Source organism: Marmota flaviventris, chromosome 13, assembly GCF_047511675.1.
Source record: "Marmota flaviventris isolate mMarFla1 chromosome 13, mMarFla1.hap1, whole genome shotgun sequence".
In the NCBI taxonomy this organism is placed as follows: domain Eukaryota; kingdom Metazoa; phylum Chordata; class Mammalia; order Rodentia; family Sciuridae; genus Marmota; species Marmota flaviventris.
In genome coordinates, this window is record NC_092510.1 from 85,204,455 (window position 1) to 85,223,967 (window position 19,513).

General features: G+C 60.0%; 2 protein-coding genes and 1 long non-coding RNA gene across 11 annotated transcripts in view; 1 reads left to right on the top strand and 2 right to left on the bottom strand.

Annotated features, from left to right (window-relative positions):
- Window positions 1–7,481, bottom strand: part of Akna (AT-hook transcription factor) — a 40,070-nt gene extending 32,589 nt beyond the window's left edge. For 4 of the 5 annotated variants that reach the window (XM_027949399.2, XM_027949401.2, XM_027949400.2 and 1 more), the window contains exon 1: window positions 4,270–4,389. The gene's annotated coding sequence lies outside the window, so the exon portion shown is untranslated. Of the gene's footprint in view, window positions 1–4,269; window positions 4,390–7,347 lie in introns of those variants that run through there. The other variant, XM_027949398.2, reaches the window with a different exon arrangement.
- Window positions 4,482–10,353, top strand: LOC114103657 (uncharacterized). The gene is made up of 3 exons (XR_003584713.3): window positions 4,482–4,644; window positions 7,388–9,636; window positions 10,205–10,353. It is a non-coding gene; the product is annotated as an uncharacterized lncRNA (long non-coding RNA).
- Window positions 10,354–13,943: 3,590 nt separating this feature from the next.
- The window catches only part of Whrn (whirlin), an 87,855-nt gene continuing 82,285 nt past the window's right edge, over window positions 13,944–19,513 (bottom strand). For 3 of the 5 annotated variants that reach the window (XM_071600866.1, XM_027949452.3, XM_027949453.3), the window contains 4 exons: window positions 18,076–18,619; window positions 15,863–16,044; window positions 15,157–15,279; window positions 13,944–14,820 (listed from right to left, as the gene is read on the bottom strand). In XM_071600866.1, coding sequence (XP_071456967.1) covers window positions 14,638–14,820; window positions 15,157–15,279; window positions 15,863–16,044; window positions 18,076–18,619 — 1,032 coding nt within the window. In that variant the 3' untranslated portion in view covers window positions 13,944–14,637. The remainder of the gene's footprint in view (window positions 14,821–15,156; window positions 15,280–15,862; window positions 16,045–18,075; window positions 18,620–19,513) is intronic. The other 2 variants (XM_027949456.3, XM_071600865.1) reach the window with 1 other exon arrangement.

Sequence of the window (19,513 nt, forward strand, 5' to 3'; positions counted from 1 at the left end):
CCAGGGGACACAGGCCAGGGCCGGAGGGACGAGCCTGGCGGGTGCTGGCCTGGACTAGGGGAGGTTTCCCACGTGCTGGAGTGACTGGGGCCTGGTGACATTGGCAGCAGGGAAAGTGGCGAGGGAAGGGGTGGCCAGCCCCAGGCGAGCCTCTCAGGTCCTGTGTCCAGCACAGAGTGTGTCCCAGTGGGCTGGGCAGTTCCTCTGGCTGCTCTGGGGGAGTGAAGCGGAATAGGAGGCCTGGCCAGAGCTGACTGTCGGGATGGACCCTGGTCAAGCGGATGGTGGCCCGGGGAGGCGCCTCCTCTCCTCCCCTTCTCCCTCTGCCGCTTCCCGCTCTCCTACATCCAGCCCCTTCCAGCGCTCCCTGGGAGCCAGGCCTGGAGCGCAGGGCCAACAAGCAGGAGCACAGCCCTGGGAGCCCCCGGGCCTCCACCCGCCACCGCTGGGCAGCCCCAGGCCGGCTCAGGAAAGGCCTGTTCTACAGGTGGGAGGACCAGCCCAGAGTGGGGAGGGGCCTGCCCCGAAGCCACACAGGGGTCCGGCAGGCCAGGGTGGAAGTGGGCCTGCAGCCCACGTCCTGGGCTCTCCCCTCCGTGCTGTGGCCAGGCGGGTGCGAGGACAGGCTCTCTAGATGGCAGGAGCCTCGCTTCATTCAGTTGAGAAAGTGAACAGGCGGCTATTTCTGGACACAGAGCTCCCTAGGGAACAGCGTGGCCCAGGAAAGGCCAACTTCTCAAGGACGGGGTAAGCACAGGAATGAGTCCCCGGCTCGGCTGCTGCCCCAGCTCGGGGACAGGGCCCCACGGCTTCTCCTTCCTCCTCTCTGCCCCCAGTGCGCAGCCCCAGAATTTCTTCCCTGTCACCCCTCGGGTCGCCCCTCAGCCCCATCATCCCCACCACTTAAGATGTCCCCACTCCGCCCGCCCGGCTGGACGCGTGACATCTTCTCTGCCTCCCCTGCTTCCTGTCACAGGTGAACTTCTTTCAAATGACAAAACGGAAGCTCAGCAGATGGAGCTGGGGCTGGGGCTCAGGGGTGGAGCGCTTGCCTGGCACGTGTGTGTGAGGCACTGGGTTCCATGCTCAGCACCACGTATAAGTAAGTGAGCAAAATAAAGGTCCATCAATGTCTAAAAACACCTGAAGCTCAGCAGAGAACAGTGAGTGTCCAAGATCACCCAGCTGCTCAGTGCACGGGCACAATTTGTGACCATCAGTCCTGGCCCGGTGGGCTACTGATTTTTATTTTTGATCATACAACCCATCAGTAAGAATATATTTTTCTTATGACTTCACGTATATGACCTTGTGCCGATATACTACATGTATTAGATGAAATATCTCCAAAAGCGGATTTTCAAAAAGGTTCAATAGAAAATAAATGTCTGAACAGACGTGCTAGTCCTCCTGTTCCCATGCCTTCGGCAGGAACTGTGGGCCTCTGGGATTCCTTGGCAGTGACCTTGACCTTGAGTGTGTGTGAGGATCCTCTGGGCATGCGGATGCCTGGGTCCAACTGCAGAGAGCCCGGCTCCGCCTGGGGATGGTCAGGAACTGCACTTAGCCAGGCCTGGGCAGGGCCCACCCTCGGAAGCTTGCTGGCCTTTCCTGGTTTCCGCCACACACAGGAACAGGGGCAGCAGGTGCTGCCCACTACCTGCTGCTTCTCCCTCTGAGCCCCCTGTGAATCTCACTGTCACCAGGAAATGCAGCACATCAGAGGCTGTCGCTGGCTGAGTGGAAGCTGACCCCAGGAGGACCAGCCCTGTCAGGACTAAGGCCCCCCAGGACTGGACCTGCAGGCTCAGGGTCCCCAGGTGCTCTGGAGAGACCACCCCTCTTTCTGCAAATCTGCTCCCTGTCTCCATGTCTCCATGTCACCTCCTCAACCTTCCACAGACCCCTGTGATCTTTCAGTTGAAAGATCAGCCCAGGAAGGGGCCCAGGGAGGCGTGTGGTTTTTTGACTTTTTAAAGGGCCTTTTTCTAACCCTGCCTAGAGCAGCCTGACCAATCACAGAGGTCTCTGTGTGCACCAAGAGGAACATCTTGTCTTCTGGGATGACTCAGTCACTGCAGAAATTTCACTGTGACCAGGGGACGCAGCACGTCAGAGGCCACTGCGGTGGCTGGCTGCAGGTTTGCACCTGCCCCTCAGGCCCCTGCGTCTGTGAGCCTTCCCTGGGCAAGACCTGTGTCCACCACACCAGCCACAGCCCTCAGTGCCACTGAGGCCGGCACCCGCCAGTCAGCTAGTCAGTCGACAAGCACACAGCAGTGCCCATCATGTGCTGCCCAGTGGGCATCAGGTGCCCGTGCGGCTGCCACTCTTGGCATGTGTCTGGGCTGAAACTGTCCTCACCGTCACACAGAAAGCACCACGTCCTGGCTGCTGCCCAGAGGGCATGGCCTTGCTGGGCAGGCAGGGAAGCAGGGGTAGGGCTAAGGACAGCCTCAGCTCCTGAGGGCCTCAGAACTGTGACCCCCTCCCTCAGGTCCCATTTCAAAGAACCAAAGATACATACTGAGCAGCCAGTGGGTACCAATCAATTAAGAAAAAAAAATCCTGGGACTTCCTACCTACTGGAGGCCGGGCACTACTAAAGACACAAGGAGTCGAGGGTGGTGGCCCACGCCTGTCATCTCAGTGGCCCAGGAGGCTGAGGCAGGAGGATTGAAGTTCAAAGCCAGCCTCATCAAAAGTGAGGCCCTAAGCAACTTGGCGAGACCCTGTCTCTAAATAAAATGGGGCTCAGTGGTCAAGTGCCCCTGAGTTCCATCCCCAGTACCGCCCCCCCACCCCCACCCCGCCTCCGCCAAAAAGACACACAAGGAATACAGAAAAGAGTAGAAGCTTTCCAAAATTTCATACAGGACAGGAAGGGGACAATACAGAAGGGTCACTGAAGGAGGAAGCTTTGGGGTGGGCTTCAGGGACAAAGCAGATTTAGGGGAGAGCGAGGAAAGGCATTCTGGGCAGAGGGAACAGCACAGGCAAAGGCACGGGTTCCAAAGCATGAGCTGAACTTGAGAACTAGAGGCAGGGTCCTCAGGAGACAGGTGAAGGCAGGGCGCAGCAGACAGCCTCCAGGGGGGCATGGTGGGGTGGCTGCTCTTCCTGCCAAACCTGAGCTGGAAGCCGACCCCAGGAGGACCAGCCCTGTCAGGACTAAGGCCCCCCAGGACTGGGCCTTCAGACTCAGGGTCCCCAGGTGCCCTGGAGAGACCACCCCCCTTTCTGCAAATCTGCTCCCCGTCTCCATGTCACCTCCTTAACCTCCCACAGACCCCTGTGATCTTCCAGGTCAGATTCCTCTTCCCCACCACCCACACAGAGGGGCTCTCAGCCATTCCCAAACTGAGTCCCCCCTCCCTGGCTCGGTGGCTCGTGCCATCCGACTCCAGGGCGCTCCTGTGCATACGCCCATCCATGCCTCGTACCCTCGGAAGCCCCTTCCCATCCAGCCAGGGACAGCCCCTGCTCTCGCCCCACCCTGACTCCTCCCACGTAAGGGAACAGAGGCGCAGACAAGCAGCAGGCCATGGCGAGACTCACAGCCTGTGCAGGGTGCTCTGGCACGAGGACTGGGGAACGGCGGCCACCAGACTTGTGGGGGAGCAGGAGGAAGGGGAAGGAAGACTCCCCGGCCCAGTCCCATAGCAAGCAGCTGGGTCCTGCAAGAGACCTGGCCACGGAGCTCAGCAGCCCGGTCAGCGGGCAGGCACAGACCACTGCTCTCAAGGGCTGGCCTCGGGCTGTGCAGAAGCTGGTCCTCAAAGAAGTATCGGCCACCGCCTCTGAACACACCCACTGCCCCCAGAGCCCTGGAGCAGCAGGGCTGCAGAGAAAGAGGAAGGGGCCCTGGTGTCGGGGACTCTGCCCTCACCACCCTGGGCTCTCTGCCTGCCCTTATGTGGCAGAAAGGGCCAATCCTGGGGGGACCCCCGCTGCCTCCAGCTGCTCCCCACCCCGCGTGTCTGAGGCCCCTTGGTGACCCAGAGTACCAACTGGGCATGTGCAGGAGGGGACGCCCAGGCACGGAGGGAGAGCACCCTCCAGGTTCACTGGACACGGGATCCAGGCTGGGCCGGAGGAAAGCCCTCAAGTCCACCCTCGCCTGGCCCGGCCCCCCTAAGCCCGGGAGAAGTGGTAACAGCTGCTGCAGCGCAACTTCCTGGCTGGGCTGGTCCGGGCGGCTGTCCTGGAGTCTACTCCGGACTGGCCGGTCCAGGGAAGCCGTCCTTCCCGCCAGCCCTCCCTCCTTACCTCGCTGGGGATCCACCGTCCTGCAGCTGGGGCTCAGAGGACCTGCCTGGGAGGCCTTTGTTGCAGGGAGCCCCCTGCTCCGTCGCGCCCTCACCAGCCTCTGCCAGGCAGCCCAAGCTGCTCACAGACAGCATCTCTCCCCACCTCTCCTCTCCCCGCCCCGCGCAGCTGAGGCCACCGCCTGCCTCCCTCGGCAGGAAGCGCCCGCCTGATTTCCTACAAGTGTTTGTCAGAAGGAGGGGTTCGTGGTGCAGAGCGAGAGCCCAGGCGCTTAACCCCTTGCAGTTCAACCTCGGGTCTGCGCTGCCCTGGAGAGGGGCTCACCGGATCTTCTGATGTCACAGGCTTGGGACCATCTTACCCACTAGCCTCCAGGTACAGACTGGGAGACTGGGGCCCAGAGAAGTTTAGAGGCTTGGCCAAGGTCACACAGCTGTGCCAGGGAGGAGGCCTGAAGCCTCTATCCTCTGCTGGCTTCTTCGGTGGCTCCTTTCCTCCCGTGACCCCTTTCCTCCCGTGACCTTGGGGGCTGAGACTGGATGCTCCCTGGGGACCTTCCAGCTCCAATACTGTTTGCCAAATGACAAAGGGATCCAGGCTGGGCCTGGACACTCCCCAGGGGGGTGTGAGACTCCTCACCTCTGCCACAGCCTCACCCTAAAGTGGCCACAGCCACCATGGAGGTAGGGACCTGGCTGAGCTGGTGGATTTCCCTGTTGTAAATGCCCCTGGCTCCCCAGGGGTCCAGGCACAGATTTATCCAGTGGCCCTGCCATCCTTCCCCAGGAGCCCCCTGAGCGCGCCAGGTGCCAGGTGTATGGCGCACACAGCGCAGGTGGAGCGCTGCCCCCCTGCCCTGGGGACACACAGCCAAGAAGCTAGAGAGGTGTGCAGGGGACAGAGCTGGGGAGGCGCAGGGTGACCAGTGTCCCAGGCGGTCCTGGCATTTCTGACACCGGGGCTCACCCCTGAGCTGCAGAGTCTGCCTCTGGTCACCCGTAACTTCCAAGGTCCAGGTGGCTGGGACGAAGAGCAGCAGGTTGGGGAGGAGGCCTGGGACTGGCAGGAAGGGCTGTGAGAGCCACAGGGGTGGAAGTCGGAGCAAGCCGCAGGAGGGCCACAGAGAGCCGGGGCCACGGAGAGCCGGCGGGGCTGGCCCGAGGCCAGCGGGGCCAGCCAGGGGGTCAGGAGCCACGGTGGAGAGGGCACGGGGTCAGTGGAGAGGGGCAGGGCTGACCCACGGTGCCAGCTCCCAGTGCTGCCCCACCCTCTATCCAGAGAGGCTCGAGAAACAAGCAGAACAGCCCTCACAGCTGTCCCAAAGCCTCCAGGTGACGGACAGTGGTGTCCCCATTGGAGAGAAGGCAATCCCAACCTGCGCCCAAGTCCCAGCCCCACTTCCTACTGGCTGTGACCTCTGACCTTCTTTAAGCCTAAGTCTCTGGCCTGGAAAGCAGGGCTAGGAGTAGCCACCGTAGAGCTGAGGCGACACCCACCGAGGGCAGGGCAGGGGACCCGGAGCAGCTCAGCCCGAGTTCAGTGAGCTCACTACCATTGCGGCCAGTGCTACTGAGGCCCAAGGCTCCGGTGCCCTCCAAGGCCTGGGCGGGACGGCCTCTCCTCCAGCCTGGCACACCGTCCCCAGCAGTGGGGTCGGGGGGCGGTCAGTGGTGTGTGTGGCAGAGCCGGGCTGTACAGGCCCCTCTCCCAGCCTGCGCCATGGCTCCTCTGCCTCTCACCCACATCTGGCTGGCGGGCTCCAGGCCCAGCCCCAGCCCACCATGGAGCGGAGCCAAACCCCGAGGAGGCCCCGGTGGGCCATTGTGAGGGAGGCGGGCTCCCCGACTGCTGCCAATCACCCACCACCCTCCCTGCTCATGAATGCGGCAGCCCTGCCAGCCAGGCCAGGTGGCTCCTCCGGCAGGCGCCCACCCCCGAGGCCCCTGGATCAGCCAGGCCCTCTCAGGGGCAGCCTTAGCACTGGGGTGCTGGCTCTTAGAGCCCGGAGCCTTGCTGTCCCTCGTCCCTGCCCTTGCTCACACAGCCTAGGGCACACCCAGGACACGGGAAGCCACAGCTGCTGACCCACTGAGCCCTGGACAGCCAACCTCACACCTGTCCTCAGGCCCAGGGGTGCGGGGCAGCCACGGGGCTTCACTGCCTCCTGGGGGAGCTGGGGTGGCAACCCCCGCCCTGCTGTGCTGCTCTGTCTCCGGCCCTCCCAGGCCTGCAGCCTCCCCCTGCCCTGGGAAGCCCCCACCCCCAGTTCAGCCACCCTCCTGCCGAGCTGCTGAGCTGACCCCGGCAGTTAAAATCCCCAGGGAGTCAGGTGAGGGTTTCAGGAGTGGCCTGGAAGTGGAGAGCCAACCCCACCTGGGAGAGCCAGGACAAGAGTCTTCCCTTCTTAGAACCAGGATTTAGAGATTCTCTCTGAGGCCATCAGAGATTATCTTCTAACCCTAAACCTCCGGGGTTCTCCGATCTATTTGCCCCACGGGCAGCACTGCCATGCCGGTGGGCAGCCGCAAGGGCACAGGGCCTGTGGGCAAACGGAAACTGCAGGTTTCCCTCTGGAAACTGTGTGGCCTCAGGAAAGTCACTTAACCATACTGAACCCCAGATTCCTTTATCTGTAAAATGGATACTGACTTTCCATGGTTCTGAGGGTGATAAATGAGGTCATGGGCCTATGGTTCTTGGTCTAGTGCCCACAGCAACTGCTCACAAACGATGGCTTTGGTCTTGGTGAAACACTCATCATGTGGCTTGGTTTTGAATCCCATATGCAGAAAGGCACAGCCCACCCTCCCAAGGGGAGGGAAACGCTGCCATCTCCTGGTGCCCCCAAACTAGTCCTGGGGGCCAGTGACCCAGCTAGAAATGGTGTCCCCACCCTGAGTAGTTCAAGAAGGGAGGAAACAGGCCTCCCTTGGCTAACTGAGGCACAGGTCACAAGGAGGGTGGACTCCGTGTACACCACAATTAATGCTTTTCAAGAACTCAAACCAAAAAAGTGCATATACCAGGACGCACTGCTAACAGCGAGGCTTCACCGAGCACCTACTGTGCGACCAATACCTTGTTAATACTCCTGCGTGGACTCGTTTTCACTTCTCAGTCCTGGGCCAATCCAAGGAGGCAGATGTTTCACGGGTGAGGAGCCTGGGCTTCAGCCAGGCTGTCCAGATCCAGAAAGCGCCCTCTCCATCACTTCATGACTGAGGCCTGCAGAGATGAGAAGGTTAGAAACAACCTCAGTGTCCAACAAAAGGGGATCCATGAAATGAATTCTATTTCCACTCAAAGGGATACTCTGAGCCACCATGGGCATGCTACAGAGGAATAAAAATGGGTGAAAAATCATGATGCATTCAGCAAATGAGCTGGATATAAAGTGATACGCATCAAGTCTGAGTCCACTAAAGGGAAAGAAAATACAGTAAAACATGGAAGAAGAGAGGGAGACAAGGAAAAAGGGAGAAAGAAAATTTTTACAGAGATTATCGCTGGGTGAGTTGTAGGGAAGTTCACTTTCTCATTACGCATATTTTCTAAAACTAACAGTCGCTTGAACATAAGCATCAGATGAACATCTACTATGCTTGGAACACACCCCCCCCCTGGATCTTTCGAGACCTGGGGTGTGTTCCTCCTCAGTGTCCCCACCTACGGGGGCTGGGGAAAGTGAGGGCTGTGGGACCTCAGGGCTCTGGCATCCCATGCCTCCCACGCCTCCGCCGTCCAGGGTCTCGTTCACACTCTATGCACACACGGCCACTACACAGCAAGCACATGGTCATGTGGACATCACAGAAAGGAAAGGAGCAATCAGCTCCAGTCTCACCCACTCAGCATTTTGGAGCATGATGAGTTGTCTCATTGGACCTTCCTAAGTAATCATGCATGTGATAGAGGGGAGAAGGCTCGGAGAGGTTATATGACTTGCCTGAAGTCACACAGCACACTAGGGGCAGAGCTGGTCTGTATCCACAAATAATTCAGAGTAATTCCTTATTTAAAGGGGCTGAGTGGAGCCCCTAGGACTCTGACTCCTCCCCCCAGTCCTTAGTCCTTGGCTGTGATCCCAGGACTCCAAGGAGACTGACACTTGGGCTCTCATTATGGCTTTGATCCTGTCTCTCTCCCAAAATAGGGAGATGCTGGCACGGACCTGAGATTGGTGTGGGAGCAGCCCTGGGGTCTCATTTGGCAACCACAATGGAGTCTGGCTGTACCTGGCAGGGGACAGCAGGGTCCAGAGGGGACAGCAGGAAGGGGGAGGAGGGTCCGGGTGTCTGGGGCAGGATGGCCTGGGTCCTGAGCGGGTAGTTCAGACCTCAGCTGGTTTGCTTCCAGACCTCTGATGGCTTCATCGACACCCGAGGACGAGGCTTCCCTGGGGTGAGCAGGGACAGCAACAGGAGGATGTGATTCCACTCGGGGCACAGGGGGCCCGCACGGAGCAGGGCTGCCGTGAGCCTCTCCCACGCCCCCTGAGCTCAGTCTTCAACGCCTCGCGCAGGCTGCTGGGTAACTCTCCCGGGACACCATCCTGGTCAGGCTTTTCCCCAGTGAAAGACCACTGAGGGCTCCGGTCACCTGGAGGCTCAAGGCCAGTCATTCTGGCCTGGAGTCTGGGCTCACAGCGGCCTCTTCCTGGGCCAGGGGGCCACCACTGTGACTCGCACAGTGACTGAGCCCCATGGCTCTCAGGCTGCCTGACCAAAGTACACTGCTGTGGGGGTCAGGCCCCTGAACGGCCAGGAACCCCCAATCCCAGCCACTCTGTAGAAGCAGGGCTGGAGGCCCCCTCAGGGCACTCTGCATACAGCTATTGAAAAACAAAAAAGGACAAGAAAAAGACCCCTTGTGTTATTTACTGATTTCCTCACCGTGGCCAATTTCAAGCCGCCAACATGAAATTACTGAACACAGCCCTGGGTAGAGGGGCACCATCAGCTTCCACACCCCTGCACATCCCAAAGTAAAGACAGGCTAACCCTAGAGAAGAGCTGGGTGACTTCAGGCAAGTGACTCAACCTCTCTGAACCTCAGGCTTCTCATCTATAAAATGGGGACAACAATTACATCTACTTCAAGGCAATATCATGAAATGAAATTTCGGAATCTAGTAGGGCTCTGTACTGGGCACTGGGGAATGACAGTGGGGACAAAACGGAGGAGAGCTCCTGCCTTCCTAGACCTCCTTGCAGTAGAACCCAGGCAGAGGCTAGAAGCCAGCACTCATCGTGGTCAGAAACATTGTTGTCACCGTCCCTTCCCTTCTCTGGGCTGACCTTGGAACGTGGGAGCAGAAGCTGTCCAGGATGCCAGATGCCACCCACTCCAGCCTTGGGAGGTGCTCAGGTAAGCCCTGCCCTGCCCATCTCACAGAGGGGACAGCGAGGCTCTGGGAGCTGGAGGACCTGGCACTCAGGGGCCCTGTGGAGGCTTTAAACTCCCTCTTCCTCCTGCTCCCTCCTGGGGTGCAATGAAATGTCCCAGCTGACACCTCAGCCTGGACCCGCCCCAGTCGCTGGAAATCCCAGCGCCTGCGCCTCGGGAGGCGGAGTCTGCGGGACGGTGGGGGCTGATGAAATCCCCTCGAAACAGCCTCAATCACATGTTTCAAATGCAAACCAGCTGGCCTTTGGGAGGCGTGGGCACCTTCTTCCTCCCACGAAAGAGCAGAGACTGCCTGTGGGGATAAACCCGAATGCAGTCCCCAGAACACCACAGGTTCCATCCCACTGTCAGTAGGTAAACCAGACTTAGGGTCCCGCAGCCCCCGTCCCTAATCCACGGGCACCAATTCTGTTTGCCTAACAAAAAAGTCAAAAAGAGAAACCCACCAATTCCACAGGAGGCACCTGGACAATTATTTTGGGAAGTCCCTGTCTGTATCTAATCTTAGCCCTTTATGCTTCATTTTCAGTCCATTCCTCCTTCTGATCTACAAGAACAGAAGAACAAAGTCTCTTTTCATTGCAGCTTCTTTTCTCAGCCCTAAAATAGCTTGGGTTTGCTATCAGCAACCCTCCTTTCCAACTTTCTCATTCAGAAGCAAAAGGTTTTTAAACCTGAGTAAGGATCTGCTCCACGCTGTCACTTCTTTCAACTAAAGCCTGGGAAAGGAGCATTGGAAAAGTCACGTCCAAGATCAACCCAGCAAGCAGGCTCTGGTTTTGCCAGCGGCAGGCGGCAGTCCCAGGACGCTACCCCGCAGTGCGCCCTTGGGCAAGCTGGCCTCCTCTCTGGGCCTCAGTCCCCTGGTGTGTACCAAGAGGTGACTGGCCTTAGTTCTGCAGTTCGTCCCGGCTCCTATCACTGTCCAGACTGCCCACTGCACGCTAGGCCTTGCTCTCCCTCCCTCCCCCTGCCAAAAAAAGAGGAAAAGAAACTTGCGTTAGGCGTCCGGGGAGGGAGCGCGGCTCGGAGCCGCCGGGCTGCGCGGGCCGTTGCCGGGTGAACCAACCTCGCACAAATCCCAGAACTGCAAAGCCCCACCTCCCCGGTAACCACAGCGACCCGGGCCACGCCTCCGGCCCCCGCAGCCCCCGGCTCCCCGGGGACCCCTTCGCTCCCTGCGATCGGCCCAGCCCGAGGCAAACGGCCGACGCCCCCACTCTGCGGAGGTGGAGACTGAGGCCCGAGGGCGGAGACGGGTCCCGGGACCGCGCCCATTCCCGGGGCCGCAGTCCTTCTCCTCCCGCGGCGCGCGGGGTTTCCACGTGGGGAAGACCCAGAGCAGCGCGGGCCCTGGGGAGGGAGCCCACCGCGGCGGTCCGGCCTCCCTCCCCTTGTCCAGGCCGAGAAACTGAGGCCCGCGAGGGGCCGCGCCCGGCAGGAAGCCCCCGAGCTCCTCCCAGTGCCTCACCTGCTGGGACCCGCGCGGGAGGTTTCCTGGAGTTGAGCGGCAAACAAAGGCCTCCAATCCGCGCGCGGGGCGGGGCGCGGCGGGGCGGGGCGGCCGCCTCTGAGCTCCCTGCGGCCGACCCCCGTCAGCGGGAGGCGGGGCCTGGGGCGGGGCCTCGTGAAGCTCCACCAATCCCAGGGAGGCGGCTGCTGCGGCCCGCCCTCAGGGACTGGGACTCCGGGGAGCCTGCTCGCGGCTCCGGACTGAAAAGCTCACTTCTGGTAGGCAGCTGCTTCCGACTGGAGTGCCCCGGGGAGTCCCCGAGGAGATTATCGCACGGGGACACCCGGAGGAAGAAATCACAAGCTTATGGCTGAAATGGTCTGCTTCATAACCTAGCAATAAACTTTATTGGGCCGGAGAGGGACAATAACTGCCCGAGATCGCGCAGTGACTTCAGGACAATACTGTCCCCCCAAAGCGCACCTTGAACAATGGCCCTATTGTAGGGTGTCAAACTGAACTAGGCTCTTGTGCCACTTACTGCCACTGAACTGCCACAAATGTGACTCATAACCTTCGAGACTCCCCACCATCCCCTCCCCGCCTTTGGCATCATGAGTAAAGATATCAGGGTCACAGGTGTCCATGGCCTGGGTGGACCTCTGACACCCCCCCCCCCCGGCCTCCCCAGCATATTGGTCCCTTAAAAGACACCAGGGCAGCCGGGCGCGGTGGCGCATGCCTGTGATCCCAGCTGCTTGGGAGGCTAAGGCAGGAGGATTGGGAATTCAAAGCCAGCCTCAGCAAAGGTGAGGCATTAAGCAATTCAGTGAGACCCTGTCTCTAAATAAATACAAAATAGGTCTGGGCATGTGACTTAGTGGTCAAGTGCCTCTGAGTTCAATCCCCAGTACCAAGGGGGCGGGGGAACACCAGGGCAGGTGTTTGTCCTGGGCCTTTGTGTTGTGGAAAGAGCAGGCCTGGGCCTCAGGCCACCAAGTCCAAACCTGCCCTTCCTAGCTGTGTGCCTTGAGCAATTTGACCTTTCCAAACCACTTGAAATGCACCTTTTGGGTTTAGAGACCTGCAGCAGGGAGAAATCCACACACCCAACAAATAGCAGCACTAGAGTCAGGCCCAGGAATTCTGGAGGGGTCTGTCCCTCTGTTCTCTGACGGTTCGACCAAGTAAGGAGATGGTGGATTCAAGGCAGGGACATCACCACCCGTGCTGGAGTTCACAGAGCAGGTCAGTGACTGACCTCAGGTTTCCATTGCTAACCAGTGACCTTGGAGCTCTCCATTCAGCGTAGACACACCAGGGCTTGGGCCCCGGAAGTATGGCATTCACAAGGCCAGCGGCTCCTGGAATCCTCCCCGCAGGGCCAATGTTGGTCCAGAAATTGAGCCCTACACCGCATCCCACCTCCCCTGCAGGGAAGTGGCACTGTCCCCACGGTATCGGTGTCCTTCAGCTGCTGTGACAACTACTGCTTTTGGTGACTCTGAACAGCATGCATTTGTTCTCTTATAAAGACAGACAGGTCAAAAGTCCAAAGTCAGGACCACTGGGTGGGTTCTCTGCAGGGAGAAGCATCTGGCTTCTGGCTGCGCATGGCCGCCAGCACCCCTTAGCGCCTGAGTCTATCCTTCATCTTCAAAGGGTTCTGCTCCACCTGCTTCCCTCAGCCCAGCCCCTCTCCTCTTCTGCATCAAATGTCCCTCTGACTCTCTCTTAAAAGGACGCTGATGACAATGGCCCACCTGGATGCTCCAGGACCTTTTCCCCAACTTAGGACTTGAACTTCACCACATCTGCAACTGCTGGCTGAGGTGCTGCTCCCAGGTTCCAGGAGTGGGGATCTAGTTCTTTGGGGGGGGGCTATTATTCAGCCCACCATATATTATAAGACCCTCGGGGCTCAGGTGAAATAACTTGCCTGTGACCGTGGGGTTGGCCCCCCTGAAGTGGGACAGTGTAACAGACCCTGTGGGAGAAAAAGGGCAAGCAAGGCCCCTTGAAAGGGCTGGAGCCTCAGGTGGTTTGCCCAGCTGGAAAGGGAATGGGGACAGCTAAGAGTAGGATTTCAAACAAGACCCTGGAACCAGTGCCCCATAACTACCCCCCCACCACCCCGAGCTCTGGACAAAGGGCTGGGCAAAGTAGGACTTCTTACACCTTTCCTTCACCAGACAGTTCCTGGACAGGAGGAAATGGGCACTGGGGCTGGCCCTGAGCCCCTACGCCGTTTCCTTTATCCTCCCCAACCTGAGCCTCCAACACCCACTGCCCTTGACTGCTGAACTGCTGGGCAGGAGAAAGCAGAGGTGACTGGGTGTTCACCGTCTCGCCCAAGGACCGGCAGGCACAGAAGCCCAGCCCTGCCTTGAGTGGCTACCACTGCAGGTCTCCCTTACACTCCAGGGTCCTGGTGGGTAAGGCGGAAACTGCCCTCTGGGGACTGAAATGTCCAATCCCCTGGCTTCCTGCTGTCCCTGTCCTGCTCCCCCTGGGAGCAGCTCCCTAATGAATCACTTGCATGTAAATCCTGGGCTGAGTCAGCTTCCTGGGGAGCCGACCTGCAGCCAGAAATCTGTGCTTGCTGGGTTCTGCATCATGCTGTGCCTGTTTTACTCTAAAAATATGATCTCTACACACTTAAGTTTTATCCTCAAACCTTCAAGGAAGGTGCTTCAAGATGCAGGTGAGGCTCGGGCGCCCCTGCCCACCCCGCCATGAATCCAAGACTAAGCCATGGGGCAGGGGTTTCAAGGTGGCCCTGTGTGGTGCTTTCCACCTGTCCTGCGTACCCCTCCACATCGAGCACTCAGAACCCAGCCACCTAGGCCGACCACACAGCACTCTGGCCCTAACCTTGTTCAGATTTCTTTATTGAAAAATTAAAGTCGTAAGCTCTGTATATAAATACACTGACCCTGCTGGTCATCTGCAAGGCCTCCAGGACAGGCTGGGGGGGTGGGAAGCTGGGGCCGTGGGGTCCCCTGGAGTGTGGGGAGGAAATAAATAATAAATACTGTGGGGAGAGGAGCCAGGAGGAAGGGTGTGAGTGGGGGCGGGCTTGATGCTTGTTTGTGGCACTGAAGGTCTTGCAAGATGCCCCGCAGGAAGCCGTGTCCGAGGTCTCCTGTGTCCTTGCTGCAGAGGCTCAGGCATCTGGGGGTGGGCTGGGTGCTAGCTGGCTGGGGACAGGAGTGCCACCCTCCAGCCAATGGAAGCAGGCACTCTACCCTTCTTCTTCTGTCTTCCTTCCCAGAACCTCTCGTATTGAGCGCCCACCGGGTCCCCGGCACCCCAACTCTGCCCTGCCATCTGTCGGCCTTGCCCAGTTCTCTTTTCTCCCAGTTCTGGTGCAGTGGGCCGGGAGGGAGTGGGGACGCCTTCCTGCCACCCAGGCCACGCAGCCCCTCCCCCTCGAGGAGCCTGAGAGTGGCAGGACAGGGGAGGGACCTGGGGCTGGGCAGTAGTGGGAGGCCCTTAGGCCTCGGCCCCTAGAGCATCACATTGAATTCGGTGACCAGGAAGTCGATGTAGTCACGGTCCTTGGTCTTGAAGGCCTCGGCGATGATGCGGGCCGCCTCCCGATGCTCCTTGCCCCGGAGCGTCAGCCCGTTCACTTCCAGGATCACGTGGCCCACCTTGAGCTGCCCACAGTTGTGGGCTGACCCGCCTCGCTGCAGGGTGAGACACAGGGCAGGGGTCACATGGGGCACCTGAGCGTTAGGCGGGCCTGGCTCTGACCACCCCCTGCGCAGCCTGACACTGCCAACCAGCAGCCACCCCCCGGCTTCTGCTGCCACCCAGCACAGGTGAGGCGAGCTTCCTGGGCCTGGTCCAGTGGGTCGATGTCCTCTTGCTGTCCTGCCCACAGCCCGATACCTCAAGGAGTCCCAGTGCCTGGGCAGGGGCTGTCCTTGGATGCTGTCATCTCGGGGTAGCAATTCCCCAGGGATCCTGAGACATGGGCCGTCAGGAGTAGAAAGATGGTCAGCAGGGACCCTCAGGTGTACCTGAATGGTGACAATCCTAGGCAGGGGCTGGCGTGTGTTGGCGCCACCCTCGATGGCGATGCCCAAGGTAGCTGCACTTTTCTTCACGCGGACCAGGGTGGACGTAGGCTCCAGGAGTCCAGGCTGCAGGTGTAAGGAAGGTGACCGCAGGCCTTCTCAGTGGACAGGCCTGGCCGGGGACAGGGCTGGGCCAGAACACACCCCTGGGCCAACAGGGTTCAGACTCCATCCTGTGTGGGGAGCCTGCAGTGTGCACTGGGTGCCCTCGGTTCCTGAGTCCCTGCAAACCTGGGGCTCGCCTCAGACTGCCCAGAGTGGCAGGGACTGGAGTCCAGGCTGTCTGACCCCAAGGCCTGTCTCAGCCCCCATGACATGTCAGAGCAGAGGGGACTCCCCTCAAAGGTCTCGGACCAGCCTCAGTCACCCTGGGCCTCGGCACTCAGTCACCCAGGGCCTCGGCACTCAGTCACCCTGGGCCTCAGCACTCAGTCACCCTGGGCCTCAGCACTCAGTCACCCTGGGCAGGGGCAAAGGTGGGATTTATAACGTGCCTCCAGGTTCCCGGGGAGCCCCTCTGAATATCCATTCTCCGGTGTTGGCACTCACCGCCTCCTCGGTGGTCCCTGCAAGCTGCACCCTGTCCCTTGGGCCTCCCATTCTGCACCTGGGCACCTCCTCTTGACCTCGGCACCACACCCCCACTCACCGGCTTGGTGGCCCCCTCGGTGCCTCTCTCCGTCCGCGGCAGCTCCTTGTTACTCTTGTTCTTGGTGGAAGCCATCTGTCTGCCTCTGCCTGGGGCACTGGCCTCCAGCTCCCCGGCATCCACGCCACTGTCCTCACTAAGAGTCTGCCCGCTGTCCGAGAGCTGGGAGAGCGTGGAGGCTGCTGGGGGTAGGGACAGGAGGATGGCAGCAGTCAGAGAGGGCTTCCTGGAGGTGGTGATGGAGCTGAAGGCTGGAAGGCGGGGGGGAATTCTCCAGGCAAAGCTGGAGGGAGGAAGGAAGGGATGGAGGGGGAAGGGGCAAGGACACTCCTCACCGCTCCTCCTCCCCTGGACCCTCTGCTCTCCAACAGGTCCTGGCCTGAAGGTCACTACTCTGGGGACATCTGCTCACCTCCCAGTTCTCAGCCACTAGTATAATGATTAAAACAGGTCAGCAGACAAACTCAGCCCTCGAACGTAGGTTGCCTGCTTGGTTTTGTTGTTTATTTGTAATGAGGGACTATGTATCCACATTAGGGTGTAGTGGCATGCCGGTGATCCCACCCACTCACGAGGCTGAGGCAGGAGGATCGTAAGTTCGAGTCCAGCCTCAGCAACTTAGACCCTGTCTCAAAAATTAAAACAAGATGGGGTGGGGCTAAGGATGGAGCTCAGTGGTTGAGCGCTTGCCTAGCATGTGTGAGGTCCTGAGTTCCATCCCCAGGACTGCAAAACAGCAAAAAAATATTAGAACATTTCATGCTAAAAATATATAAGTTTTTAATTTCCCAAGAAAAAAAAAAAAAAAGGATGGTCTGCCACACCTGGCCTGGATCCCAGCCCCAGTGGGGCTTGAGCTAAGTGGCAGGAGTGCGCCCTCTGGCTCTTCAGGCCAGCAGGCTGCTTCCCTAATGGCCCCAGAGTTTGCCACTCCAGGTTAAGAATGCGCTTGGAGTGGGCGGGTCAGGTCTGAGTCCCAGGGACCAGCTGGGCAGGCGCTGGCCAGGATCCTAGCCTCTCTGAGCCCCCAACACAGGGGTAGGAGGCCTGTGCTGGGAGTTATCACAAAGACCAGAAGACGGCGAGCAGGCGGGCGGTCAGGAGAGAAGACTCACGCCAGACTGGCCGGCTCAACAGCTGCTGGCTGTACCCCAGTCTCTTCACAAGTAAAATGGGGCAATGACAGTACTCTCCTGTCAGGGCTGCCAGGGGTTAAGTGGGTTGGTGGTGTAGGCAAGGCCCCGGGACAGTGGCTGGCCCATGGGAGGGCTCAGGAGCACAGCTGTTGGCTCTGATCACGTGCACACCCCACCCCGCTCAGTGCCAGGCCCTGAGGCAGCAGCGGAGAATCCACCAATCCTGGCTCCTCTCCCCACAGCACCCCCCACCGCTCTTCCTGAGCTGCCGCCCCTGCCTGGTACATGGGGCCCTGCAGTCCCCGACTTGGCCTGCTCCCTTCCCCATCCTGAGCACCCAGTGTCACTCCAGCCACAAGATGGCAGCAGAACCCAACAAAATGTACCCACACCCTCCATCTGGAGACCCAGAGCCCCCGGCTCCTCCCAGCCTTCACCTCCCGGAGGCTGGATGACCCTAGAAAACCAGGGTCCCCAGGTCCAGGTGGCTGGCCTGCTGGGTGTCACTGTTTTGCAGTCTGACCCTTCAGTGCCAGGTCAGGAGCCCTGTCAGGGGTCCAGAGCCTGCGACACACACCTGGACCCCCGCACCTACTCCAGGGCCAGGCCATGGGGGACAGGAGTATCAGAAGCCACCCGTCCTCCACAGGGGACAGGAGTGACAGAAGCCACCCGAACTCCACAGGGGACAGGAGTGACAGAAGCCACCCGTCCTCCACAGGGGACAGGAGTATCAGAAGCCACCGTCCTCCACAGGGGACAGGAGTGACAGAAGCCACCTGTCCTCCACGGGCTCATTCTTCCTGGAGGGGCTGGGAGGAGGGTGCGGGCACCAGCACTGGGGAGCTGGAGGAGGCACCCACCCCTGAGCCACCTTGCAGGGCTGTCACTGTGGGCTCCAAACGACTGTGGGAGGCTGAGGCTCGACGGGGGGCAGCTTGTCCAGTGGCAGAAGCAGGACTCAACCCCAAGTCCAAGACCACCAGGCCACCTTACTACTGGACCTAGGCTAGCAGGCCCCTCAGCAGGCCAGGGGCCCAGGTCCAGAGCCCGCCCAGCTTGGGGCCCCGCACTCACTGCGCGTCTGGGGCAGCGCCCGCACTTCGTTCACGTCGGGCTCGCTGTCGGGCCGATGCACCTCCACCAGGACGAAGTGTTGGTTCGTGCTCGTCTGGTCCAGGGGGTCGGAGGGCGAGGGCGGCGGGAGGCAGCCCCCTGCTCCTGGGGCCTCTGCCGAGGGGCTCCTCAGGTGTGGGGGCGACTGGACCCGAGGGAAGGGGCCGATGGGCTGCTGGGTGACCAGGGCCAGGTGGGCATCCAGCGGCCTCTTGGAGCTGGGTTTGGCTGGGGAGACCGAGGCGTAGATGGGGGAGGAGGGCGAGTCCTGGGTGGAGGGGGGCCCTGGGGTGGGTGCGGCAGCCAGCGGCGGGCTGCAGGTCCGGGGGGCGGAGAAGATGATGCCTGAGTGCGAGGAGGCCGAGGAGGGAGGCTGGGGGTCCTCCCTGGCGGGCTTCCTCGGCTGGCTGGGCGGGCGGTCCTGGCCTTGGCCTTGGCCCAGAAGCAGAGGGGGAGGCAGCAGCTTGGTGTTGGGCAGCTCCTGGGAGCTGGGCTTGACGTCGTCCTGCCAAAAGACCCAGCAGGAGTAGAAGGAGTCAGAGCCCATGGCGGCCGGGCAGGGAGCAGGGAAGTGGGTCCCGAGCTCAGCGCTGGCCTCACAGCCCTGAATAATGCAGCAGCCCAGCGGGAAACTGCCTGGCATCGCAGCCACGGAGGAGCGTCGGGACCTTGGCCGGCGTCTCTGGGGACTGCGCGGTTACCTTTGGGAATTGGAGCTCTTGGCGTCGGCAAGGGATTGTCACAGGCAACGAGACTTAATTAGAGGAGGATGGAGAGGACGGACACACAAAAAGGATTTCTTAGGCTTTTCCTTTTAGGGGATTGTCTTGGCCACTGGAAATGGGAGGTGATGTAGGACCGGAGAGAGAATGGACAGAAGGAGGGATACACGGGCTATGGTGCTGTGTGGCTCTGGGCAAGGCACAGCACCTCTCTGAGCATGTCATTGGGTAACAGCAGAGTAGGTGGGGATGTGGCCGGTGTTGGCATGGCAAGCAGCAGCTGTGAACCCAAATTCCTTCTCCCTCTGCCTGGGCAGCAGCCGACAGTCACCTGGCTCTATGGCCTCATGTGCACCGTTCTAAATGATATGCTTAAATCAGTTAATCTTGCCACACAGTGCTGGGGTAGGTACTGTGTAATCATCCCCATATCACAGATGGGAAACCAGAGGCACAGAGAGGCTAATGAATTTGCCCAAAGTCACACAGTCCATGGAGCAGGTGGGATTCAAACCCAGGCAACCTGGGTCCAGAATCCAGGCCATTCAAAAGCCACCTGGGTCAGAGTCACACAGTCTCACGCTGTATTCAGCATCCACGTCCAGCCAAGGCAGAAGGCACATTCACCATGTGCCCAGTGCCTGGACGTGCCATGACCATGTTCAGGTAACATGGAA